The following is an 11,742-nucleotide window of genomic DNA, read 5'->3' as shown; positions in this document are numbered from 1 at the left end:
ATATATATATAAAGATAATAATATGATATAGTTATATAGACATAAATATATTATTTATGTTAATTACTCATTTTCGGTGAAATTTAAAATAAATTTGTATAACGTACCCTGGTTGACAATGGGCCGCTGTTATCACATATTTATCGGTGATAAGTACACCTCCGCATTTATTCTTCGTGAACAAGCCGAGCCAAGTCGCCTCGCGAACCAAAACCTGCCATGGCCACTCTCCGAAATCTGCGCCTTTTCCGCCGACTACTTTTCCTGATCTTTTTGAGACCAGAGGTCTTACGCCGCATTCTGTTATCGCAATTAATCATTATGGTGACCGCAATAACAGTCGTGATAATTGCGATTAAAAATATACATTTTCATAAAGGATTTGAAACAGAGTAATATAAGGTTTAGTGAAAAAGCAGAAAAGAAACGAGATTCCGATTTAGATGTTCGGATCTTTTATTTGTAGAATTTTTTACAAAAACTTTGCGAACTTGTCGACTGCTCACTTACGAGTCCTAAAATCGGCTACGTTCTGCTGGATGACATTCGTTTCTGCAATGCTGCTTGTAGTCGTGTGCAGATTCTGTTCTTCTTCTAGCGGAATTGCCTCCGTACTGCTGGACGATGCAGTCGTGGGTTTCCTGGTCGGTTTTGTCGGACGCCTCGTTATTACTTGCGGTCTTTTTGTTGTAACGTTCTGCGATGTGTTTGGTTTAGGTTTCGAAGTAGTTGCTTTAGTAGGACGCGTTGGCTTCTCGGACGGTTTCTGAGTTGGACGAGTAGGCCTCTTAGTAGTCGCGGATGGCCTCTTCGTCGTCGTCGACGACGAGGACGATGCCGGTCTAGTTGTGGGCTTTCGCGTAGGTCTTTTTGTCGTAGTGCTTCCAGTTGCAGGTCTTTTCGTTACGGTAGAAGATGTTGTTGAATTCTCTACGGTGGCATTTCGAGTGTAGACTATGTCTTTTAGATTCTAAAAAAGCGATCAGAAAAGAAGAATAAATTACACAAGTATTCTATGTTAAAAACAAAGGCTCGTATTCAGTATTTAGAATCCGCTTATAATAATGTTGAACGCACTTAGTATATAGTTCACGATGCCTATAGAATTTCAAAAATAAAACCGCATTTATTGATAAAAGTGCGTCCTGAATACGGATCGAGATATTTATTATTAATCCTCCTGATTGGAATCATGTTAAAAAAAATTTTTTTTTTTAATTTAATTCAAGGGCACTTTAATAATTAATATTAAGCAATTTTTAAAAAATTTAAAAGGTTAAAACAATGTAATAATCTATTAAATGAACTAAAAATGAACAAAGAATAATGTATCTTTAATTAAAAATAATGCAAGTTTAATATGTCAGTTTAACATGGACAATATATGTGAGAGAACTTTTGAGTTTATATTAATGTTTGAATTTATCTTGTCGCTTTCATGTTGCTCGAGCAAAATTAACTCATAAAGTGTGCAAAATTTTTAGAAGCAAGAGAGCATAAAAAATTTAAAAGCAACAAGCTTTCAACGTTTTAATTTATAAGTCTAAAAATAATGAGACATTAATGTAAACTGTGTTTATCTACTCGTAACGCTCAAAACGCTGAACGTTAAACTACTGTTGCATAAAAAAACTCAAAGTAATCTAAAACTTCGTTAAACAACACAGGAACATAAAATTCTTTCGCTGGTAAAAACAAATTATCTTGTTACCTCAAAAGTACCCTGCAGCGACTCGACGAGTTTGACAACGAAAGCGTCAACTTTGTTTGTCAGCACATCGTCCTCAACAAACGTGGGCGTCGGAATATCGTGCTCGCTGATGAGTTCGATATCCGGATACCCGGTGTTATTGTACGCCTCAACAATTGTCGGCTTCTCCTGCTGCGAGATCGGCATAGAGATATTCAGGTTCGGATTCCGCACTGGTGGAAAATTAATAAGATCGTCTGGTGCCGCAGTCTCATCATCGCAAGGTGCAGAGGTAGTGCTGGTAGCCTTGTTTACGGTATCTTTGAATATAATATTATTAACTGGCGTCAAATTATTGTTTGACCAATTGACGCTGGACATCGATGGCTTTAGATTGAACGTTGGTTTGTTCGACCACGAAGAGACCGTGGTCCAAATCACAGGCTTTTTCGTGCTCGGCCGAGTCTTTGTGCTCGCATTTTCCTCGATCGCCTCGGTGTTAACATCAACTGTTGGTTTCACGCTGGTGCCATCCTTCAGGTTGACACTGATATAGCTAGTAGAGACCACATTATTGTTGGCGACGTTGGAAATTACGGTGCTGATGTTGTGAGTTATGGTAGTGGACACGCTGGGTTTCTTGGTGATTAAGGTGATAGGTCTAACAGGAGTAGTTTTAATCGAAATTGAAGTGGGCTTGATAGTTGTGCCCGAAGGTTTTCTCGTGACGGGTTTCTGAGTAGTTTGCGTGGTAAAGCTCGTTCCAAGCGGGCCGAGAACTATCACGGTTGGCGCCGGAGGGTTCGTCGTAGGTCGGTTGCTGATAAAACTGCCGCTGGAAGCGCCGGAGTACGTTTGCGTGGATGGTCGTGAGCCACTTGATGTCTGATGGTGCGACGTATAAGTTGTCTCGGTAGGTACGAGCTCGTAGTTGTAGTACGCCGACGAAGGTTTAGACTGTGTGAAACCAGGTTTGTAATAACTGTACGGGAAAGTCGAGGACGCAGGCGTTGTAGGTCGATAATTTGCAGAACTGACTTTGACATGATGGATAGGTTTTGAGGTCTCGTCAATACTCACCCAGGCCTGAACCGGCGAGGAATTAGGAACCGGAAGAGTCACTGATACGTCCGCATTCGGTGTGGTGTCATTCAGAATAGAGATTATGTGATTAATGGCGATTTCCTCTTTGTCGTAAATAACATCATCCTTCTTCTTGTTGCCTGATGGCAAATCGTATATAATTGTAGGTACCTTCACCAAGTCATCTTTGTTGCTGGAGGAGGTCATTGGCGTAGTAGTTTCAATTTTTATTGAATTCGTCATCATTTTTGTAGTCATTTTCTTCTCGACTGTGCTTGTTTTCTCGAATGTGTTTGTCAGCAATGTGCTGGATAAATCATTCGTGAGCTTTTGCACATTGGTGTACATCTGAGTCACCATGGGCACATTCATTATCATAGATGTTAATTTGGAAGTTTGCGACGTCAATTCCGGCATGGAGGATTCAGTCTGCTCTGAAAATTTTATCCACATATTTCCATCTTGTGTGATTTTATCGATCGGTATTTCAGTGGAGGAGGGACGGAAAATCTCGTCCGGATTATTGATCTCCTCAAGCATTGTACCGTTCTCATTCAACAATATCGTCTCTGGATCGCTGTGGTTGTTCTGGCTTAGTCCGTGCGAGAACAATGCCGGAAGCTGATCGACTGGATCCACTATTTGCAAAATTTGATCGGGACTCAGCAACGTAGTGATTGGTTTCTCCCTTGGCGGATCTTGATGATTCTGAATATCGTTATTAGAATCTGAATGCATCAATAATTCTGGCAATCTTAGATCATCGATAATGTCCTGCTGACCCAAAAGAACTGGAAAGCCCTCGGCCAATTGATTTATATTTGTCTGTTGGGGAAATTGAATTTTTTCGGCATTGTTTGATAACGATAACATCGGTGAAGAATCTTGATTCGAACTTGAGATTTTCGTGTATATCATTTCGCTGTCATTAGAGACATTTGGCTTATCAGTCTTTGTGGTCTCGCCACTCGATGACATGCCAATCGGCATGCCGTCCGAATTCAGCAGGATAGGTATATCGGGTACATGGTCGATCTGTTCTAAATTGATAAACTCCTCGGTGTTGGATAGATCATCGTTGCTATTTATCGAGCTCTTCGATGGTAATTGGCAGCATGCACCGAAAAGGAAGCCGTCCATGCAGGCACCGACGACCTCACCGTTACGCCGTGTGCATTCATAATTAAACATGCATATCGGTGGCTCGCTCGACTTGCGCGATGGCAAAGACGGCCGGCACACCTTCGGCACTATCGTGTAACCACCGAACAGCTTTCTACCTGAAAGATAATTATAATAAAAGTCAATCTTATAGGTTCAATCAATCTTATAAGGACTTCACGACTTTTTGTTTTGCAAAAAGTTAATTTAAGATAGAATTAAAAAGTAGCGTATATATAAAGAAAATATTATTTATACGATGTGTTTATAAAGGATCCTGCATTAATTATATGGAAAATTGGTCCCAGTGAATGAGTTAGTTTTTATATATAATGTGATGAACAAGAATGTCATAAATACAAAGTTCAATAATGAATAGTTTTTGAGCTAGGATATATAAATTGTGCTCACATCGTATACTTTTGATATACTACAGCTCAAAAATTATCCACTTTAAAAAAAATATCGATTTAATACATGCGGTGTCTATACATACAATTCTCGTGTTAGTGTTCACATTAACACCAGCTAGTATGGATTTAAAATCTTATTATTTATATCAATACCATTATGAGATGGATTTAAAACCACATTACATTGTTGTTAATATTAATACTAATACAGTAAGAATTACGGACACCGGTAGATGTAAAATCCACATTGATATTTTTTAGAGTGCATCAGTTTTGTGTCTATGATATCTTTTATTATTATATATGTGAAAATTAAGTCATTTCACTAAGATCCACTTTTCCATATAATTAACGTGAGGTCTTTTGGTCGTTTATTTTACGTGTATATCATAAGATATTAGTTTAAAGAATTTTTGCAATTTCTGAAGAAAAAAAAACGGTAAAAGTTTATTTTCGTAAAATAAATTATCGTAGCATGTTGCGAAGAGGCATCCAAAGTTCGCTCCGGTTGGTATTTGGGTTGCGGAAGAGTACCGCGTTCACGTAGCTCGAAATACTGCCCCAAATTTCGGTTTACCCTTAAAGAGAAATCGAATATTGGATCGAGGATTTATTGGTTGCGATATGTAACCCGTGGTAGAGATGTTAAACAACCGTTTTTGCGTGGGCCAAAATATATGGACATTGTTTATCTTTGCAACGTTTCCATTTTAGTCACCGATGTTGCAATAGAATGAACGAAGCAAGAAGAGTATAAATATAGATATCGCGTGGATATCGATTTAAGAAAGGGGAAAGGAAGGTTATTTCTTCAAAAAGTTATCCTCGCTCTTTCGTTTAATTCCCATCTTATAGATTGGACGATAACATCTTTCCTGTTTCTCTTGCTTGTTTTTCTCGAGCACGCGAAAGAAAATATGAATTAGCATCAATATTGAATTAATATCGGGATATACGGCGCGAAAACGTCGGTTACGAGATGCACGCTTGTTTTGCGCGTGTGTTGTGTTTGCACAACGCGTCTATCTTTTTCCGGTTATGCTTAGCTGACCAAAGCATAGACGAGCAGGCATGTAGGCTCCGCCGCACGTGCCTTCTACGCGCTTGCACACTGCCGATATATGATGACCTACTCCGCGATCCGTCTGGATACTCGCGGTTGGCGTTCCAGATTTTTGCTATGCGTGGACTCTCGCGTCTTACCGATCTATCTCATATTTATCAATTTCAATATACTGCATTCGCTCGTTTCCAAACACATATTCGAAGAACACAAATGTGGAGCCTATAAAACAAACTCGCCATAAAATTGTCTGATTAATTGAAAGATGTTCTATATTTCTCATATATCTTCTATACACCTTTCGTCTTTCGGATTTTTTATATATTGCAAGATAAAAAAATATAAAATAACTATCAATTGCGATAAATGTAAAGTAATAAAATTATTTATCAAATAACAATATGAAATAAAAATTTGCGCGATAAATTTTTTTTTATTTGTGATGTTAGGACAATATATATAATGATGTACAACAACAATATCAAGTTATGGTAGAAAGTTCTCAACTGATTAGGAACTTGAAGAATTAAATTCATCGTTTTTATATACCCGCTTTTGTTACGTAAATATGTTCTCGCGCAAAATTTACATATTTTTTGCTACGTCCGTCGTGGGTTGTACAACTTTCTTTTCTACGCGACGCGGAAAATAGAAGAGGGCAATTTGCAATTTAGATTAGCCGCGGGATTGTGCACAGTGTTGTGAAAAATGGGTTGACTAGGTGAGCCGTAGGAGCACGATTATGCCCATTCTGAAGCATGTAAGGCATGCTAGTTAATAAACAATGTATGTATGAAAGCATAAAGTGCATACATCTTAATTAATTATTGTGAGACAAGTGATGTAATACGAGCATTAAACACTCGTTGTTGATGTTATGTTTAACAGAAGTTTGCTCAAAACGGGAGAGCATCGCATTAAATACGCATGATGATCCGAAAGCTTTGTAACAAACTTCGTGAATTATTTACGTGAATTAAATTGAACCCATCGCGTTATTGCATGAGCCTTATATATATATATATATATATATATATGTACTGTGTATTGATATTTATCTGATGGATTATATAGATTATATCTTACATTTTAAATTATATATCTTTTACACAATGAAAATAGTTACTAAGCAGTTAATAGTTTATTGATCTCAATCTATAACTGATCTCGAGAAAATGAGCACTTTAGAAAATACTTATATTAATGTGTTAAACACAAGTATCGCGATAAAGATGATGATGCACAATTTCCTGCGTGTTCTTTCATTTATTCCATAATACTGCAACGATAAAATATGTTGGGGACAAAATATGTTGGGCACAAATAGCAGTAATAATTAACCCGTATTACGATTAAACTTTTCGCTCCCGTATGTATTTCCTATGCCGTGTCGACAGGGTACAATGTGCATTTGGAAGCAGATAGGACGAAAGCAGCTAAAAATATGGGTATTATTAAAGCAGATATATAAATTGATACTATTAAAAGGATTCATTCCACTCTACATTTTGTATTAATCTACATTTTCTATTATATTTCTGTCATATTTGTGTTATATAACTTACTTTTTCAATTAATATGATATTTTTATTATTGATAATGAAATCTGACAGTAATAATCAATAATTGGTAAAATATGAGCTCAATAAGCCGTTAAGCGCTACAAATAAATAAATAGACTCTTATCGTATCCGTGTTTAAAAATATTATACATTTAGCGTTAAAAAATTTAAATAAATCTTTATTTTAATTTCCGCATTAAATCTATCATTCTTTATAATTGATAACTTTGTTTTGTTCATTTAATTTTAGAAGCTTCTCATTTGCGCGTTATATGATCATGCAGGCGCTCGATAAAAAAATATTCAACATTTTATAGATCCTATACAAATTGATATAACAAATAAATCGAAAGAGAATTCTCAACGAGAAGAAATTTCACGCGCTGTGAGAAATGTCATCATAAACTATTATAGAGCTGTAAATGCCATCGCACGAGCCACAAAGTCTCTTGACATAAATCAACGTGCGAAAGTAGAGAAAGGTAAATATTCTGATATATATAGGGCAAAGTCATCGTTAATAAAATATTTAAATATAATAGTTATATGCCAGAGCTTGTAAGAATAATTTCGAGAGAGAGCGTCTTTCGGATTCACGACGTTGATAACTTGACGTGTTCGATAGATGACATGTGAAAATTCACTGTCAATAAACAAGAGTGTCCTAGAATTGTCGTCTGTTTAACTGTGTTTAATGAGAAGCTTGAAGTCAATCTTCTTCTCGCAGTAGATTCTCATCGTATGGAATCATCGTTTGTCGTTACATTTTAATTTCCAATGTTAAATATTATTTTTATTAATTAAAATTTGTGTTTAATTTTTGTTTAAATTGATTCAATTATACATTAATTAATTAAAAACCGACTGTTACTTGTTTATATCAATCTCACGTCATATTTTAATTAATACAATTGAATTAATTTTCTTCAATTGAAGTTGCCCAAATTGCTTGTTATATGTCATATTAAATAATCACGTTTAATAATTCAATATCACTGTCATTAAAATAACCGTCACGTTGTGAAGTTTATTCTCCATAAACACGTTAATAACATGTATAATTGAATATAGAATATATTATATATCTGGAACGATATTGCTCCGACAACATGCGCCACTTTCATCTCGAGTATCTCACGTAAATATCTTAAAATTTTATGTGTTTCACACAAACTCATGAACGAAATGTCTCTCTTGCGATTTTTGAAGGACCGTGTGAAATTCTAAATAGAATACAATGTCAATGTTTGCCGTGCCAAAAATTCGTGAAAACGTGATGAGTTAAAACGTAAAACACTGACGCGCGGCTTTTCTCCGACGACCCTTGACCTTCCTCTCATGCTCGCCGGAAGGGACCGAAAGCGACGTACGTGAGACATCGATATTCGCGCAGCTCGGCAGAAAATCGAATTTCACCTCGTCTATATTATACGCTCAACGCGCGACCGGAATAAATGGCATATGGCGAAAAGCCCATCGTTCTCGGCTCCACCTCTCTGTTGTTGATTTTGCTCAAAGAAAGACGGAAAGTAGAATTTGGTGTCAGTAATGACCGCCGACTTTAACATATCATTTTGTATACGAGCCGTGGACACTGGTATGCATGTTAACGAGAATGCATATGCGAGAATAATTTGTAAAAGTAGAATCCGAGTTTTGCCTCATTTTCGCATTACCCACGTATATATTACCTTCTAACGATAAAAAAAATAATGACTTATTATGCGGAAAAACAATTTTGTTTGAAAAATTATGTAAATTATATGGATTATTTTTTTTTTGCATTAAACAAGTTTCTAATTTCAATTCTTTAAATACATATATGGAATAGAGAGAGAGAGAGAGAGAGAGAGAGAGAGAGAGAGAGAGAGAGGAAAAGATATACGTTAATAAAATATTTATTTATCCTATTAAAATAGATATATGAAATGTAGATAGTATTAATTACCTTCATTTTGAGGCGTCCAGGAGTGAGAAAAGACGCATGTCAGAGTAAGAAAGATGAACAGCAGACAGACACCTTTCTCAACAACCATCTGTAATGAAAAAGTATTTTAAGAAAATCTAGATACTGAGAAAAGACATTTATCTTGAAAGATTTATATTAGTTGTATATTAAAATTTTAAGCAAATTTAAAATTAAAACGTTCTTATCAAACTTAAAGGTAGCTCTGCTTTAAGCTCAACGTTAATTTATTTATAAAGGCTCTTGGCTCCAGCTCAATGACGATCTTAAAGCACCCTTTAGTTTTAAAAACCTGACTTTGAGACATAAAATATGATGTAAAAGATATATGAAACATTATATTCATATAGCGCTTATGTTCGCAAGAAAAAGCGAATAAGTTACAATTTTCTTTCTGCGAGATACAAACTTACTCCTATCCATTAAACGCGCATTATATTTCAGCCAGAAAATTTCTCCATTCTCATAATGACATAAATGTATTCAAGTACAAAATAAGTGAGAGAAGATAGTGTTCACAGAAGATATTTAGTTGATCAATTATATTCTCTCTTTTCAAGTGAATAATTTATGAAGAGATAACATCTGTGTTGATTGACACATTGAAAAGAGATCTGTTTTTTTAAATTCATCTTCAGCATAATCGTTCAGCAGCCATAATTTTTCAGAGCTAATTACCAGATCTACATATTGGCACGTGTTTTTGTCTTCATAACGGTACAAAAATATCAGCCTCTTTCACGTATGCCAGAAAAACTGAGAGTCGTAAGATGATTCCATGGCATATCTTTCAGTTAATTTTATTTTACAAAATACTAAAGTTAATTTTGCAATAATTTATATACATTAACGAACATTTATTATTTAAGATTCAACTAGATATATGTATAGTAATTTATTCTCAAAAATTAATTAAAAAGTTGAATGAAATATGATGCAAATAACGTAAATAATTATCATTTATATAAAATAGATATTGATTAAAACCGAAGATAATGAAGCGTGTAATATTATACCAAATTAATCATAAATTACAATATTAAATTTATTTTAATTATAATGAATACATATTTGAAAATAAATATCTCATATTTATCTCTTCGCATATTCAAAACAATTTTATCGAAAAATATTTTTATTATTTGTTAAAACGTGATTTATGCTCGATTTATATAGCATATCATTTCAAATTACAGTTATTGATTAATGAACAAGTGAATCCAATGACTGATAATGTAATGCTTATAATGAATGAATATAAAGGGTTAACCAATATTTCACAAACATGGATCAATGCTCCTATATCGTGTAGGTGTGTGCTTGCATACACAAAAAAAACGCAAGTAAACGTGAGTGAATATATGTAGCTCTATTAATAACTTTTGTAAGAAGCAAAAGGTCAAAAAAGGTTTACAAACGCCATTATAATTTATAAAAATATAAATTTGTATCTAATTTAATAATATACAATAAAAATAAAAATATAAAAATAGAATTAATTGAGATAAAAGTAAATCGTACTGTTAAAATTTTAAGCGAAACACAAAGCGTATTTTTACTCGTAGTCTCGCTTTTGTCAAGTTTATATTCAAAGATCCCTTTGAAATTCCACGAATACAGTATTCGCACACATTTCACACGTGAATCGTCAAAATGTATGAAGAACAAACATCGCCTTGGACCTATGTGTTTCTTCCTTGTTGGAGAAGTTCACGCTCGAAGCAAACACGGGCGCGCGCGCGTATGTCCAGAATCCCGTTACAGTCAGTCACACAAGCCCGATGTATGATAGCTGCGGACGAGACGGAGGAACGGAAACGAGATATCGGAGGAACCTGAAGATAAAGTGGCCGGAGATCTTCGGCGATAGAATAGAAGCTTGATGAGCGAGACGAGGAGAAGAAATGGAGAGACGATGAGAAGCAAAGATATGAGAATGAGTGTCGGGCAAACTGCTGGTCGCTTTAACACAGGTTCACCAAGACACTGGTGACCCAGTTTACCAATTCACCGACATTCTGTCTCGTTCCCATCATGGCCTTGCTAACCCATTATAAAGTTCATCTTCCGTGTGTTACGTGTTATACGAGATTACCATCATTCATTTAAGTCAATGTGCCAGTGAAAATACACGTATCTGTGAGTTTTAAGGTATTGCTATCTGACTTTTGGAATTTTAATTTTTTAAATTTCATATACAATGCTGGAAGTTTCCGACCAATTTTACTTTATTATATAGTATTTAGATAAAAAATTTTACAAATAAGATTTAGTATAAAAGTATTTAATATATTCTAGTATTTAAAATATTCGTAAAATGATTAAATATTCACAAATTGATTATAAATTTTATTATATAACTTATAATATAAATTGAAAAATAAATCGACAAAAATTATCATAAAATTATATGTTGGCGGAAACTTTCGGTAGCCACTGTATATCTCAAACTTTAAAAATTGAGAATTTTCATGGCTCGATGAGATGCAGCAGCACTAAAATTGAGTTTTATATTAGATAAGCTTCATAGAGTTAAATTGTAACAAAGAAACAATTTAGGTACATAACGATTGGTTGGTTGCCAAATGATAGTTTTGACATAAGTTATGATAATAATTTTTGTCTATTTATGTCCGTTCGTGCCGCTCTGATTTTTAATGCGATCCGCTAAAGTGAACTGTTGTTCCACACAAATACATAAGTTGATATGACTATATTAATACTCTCACCTGTTAACCTAAAAACTATGGAACATCCGGTCGATTATATGATATTGATTAAATGTATCATGATTATGTTAATTT

At 34.8% G+C, this 11,742-nt stretch overlaps 1 protein-coding gene across 1 annotated transcript in view; it reads right to left on the bottom strand.

The window, feature by feature from the left end:
• The window catches only part of LOC108690414 (mucin-5AC), an 18,723-nt gene that overhangs the window by 2,001 nt on the left and 4,980 nt on the right, over nucleotides 1-11,742 (bottom strand). The window contains exons 2-5 of the mRNA XM_018197687.1: nucleotides 8,921-9,008; nucleotides 1,712-4,053; nucleotides 511-970; nucleotides 108-300 (exon numbers count right to left, since the gene is read on the bottom strand). Coding sequence (XP_018053176.1) covers nucleotides 108-300; nucleotides 511-970; nucleotides 1,712-4,053; nucleotides 8,921-9,008 — 3,083 coding nt within the window. The remainder of the gene's footprint in view (nucleotides 1-107; nucleotides 301-510; nucleotides 971-1,711; nucleotides 4,054-8,920; nucleotides 9,009-11,742) is intronic.

This window comes from Atta colombica, unplaced genomic scaffold (assembly GCF_001594045.1).
Source record: "Atta colombica isolate Treedump-2 unplaced genomic scaffold, Acol1.0 scaffold32, whole genome shotgun sequence".
In the NCBI taxonomy this organism is placed as follows: domain Eukaryota; kingdom Metazoa; phylum Arthropoda; class Insecta; order Hymenoptera; family Formicidae; genus Atta; species Atta colombica.
Note: the sequence above shows the minus strand (reverse complement) of the source record. Positions and strands in the feature narration are given on the sequence as shown.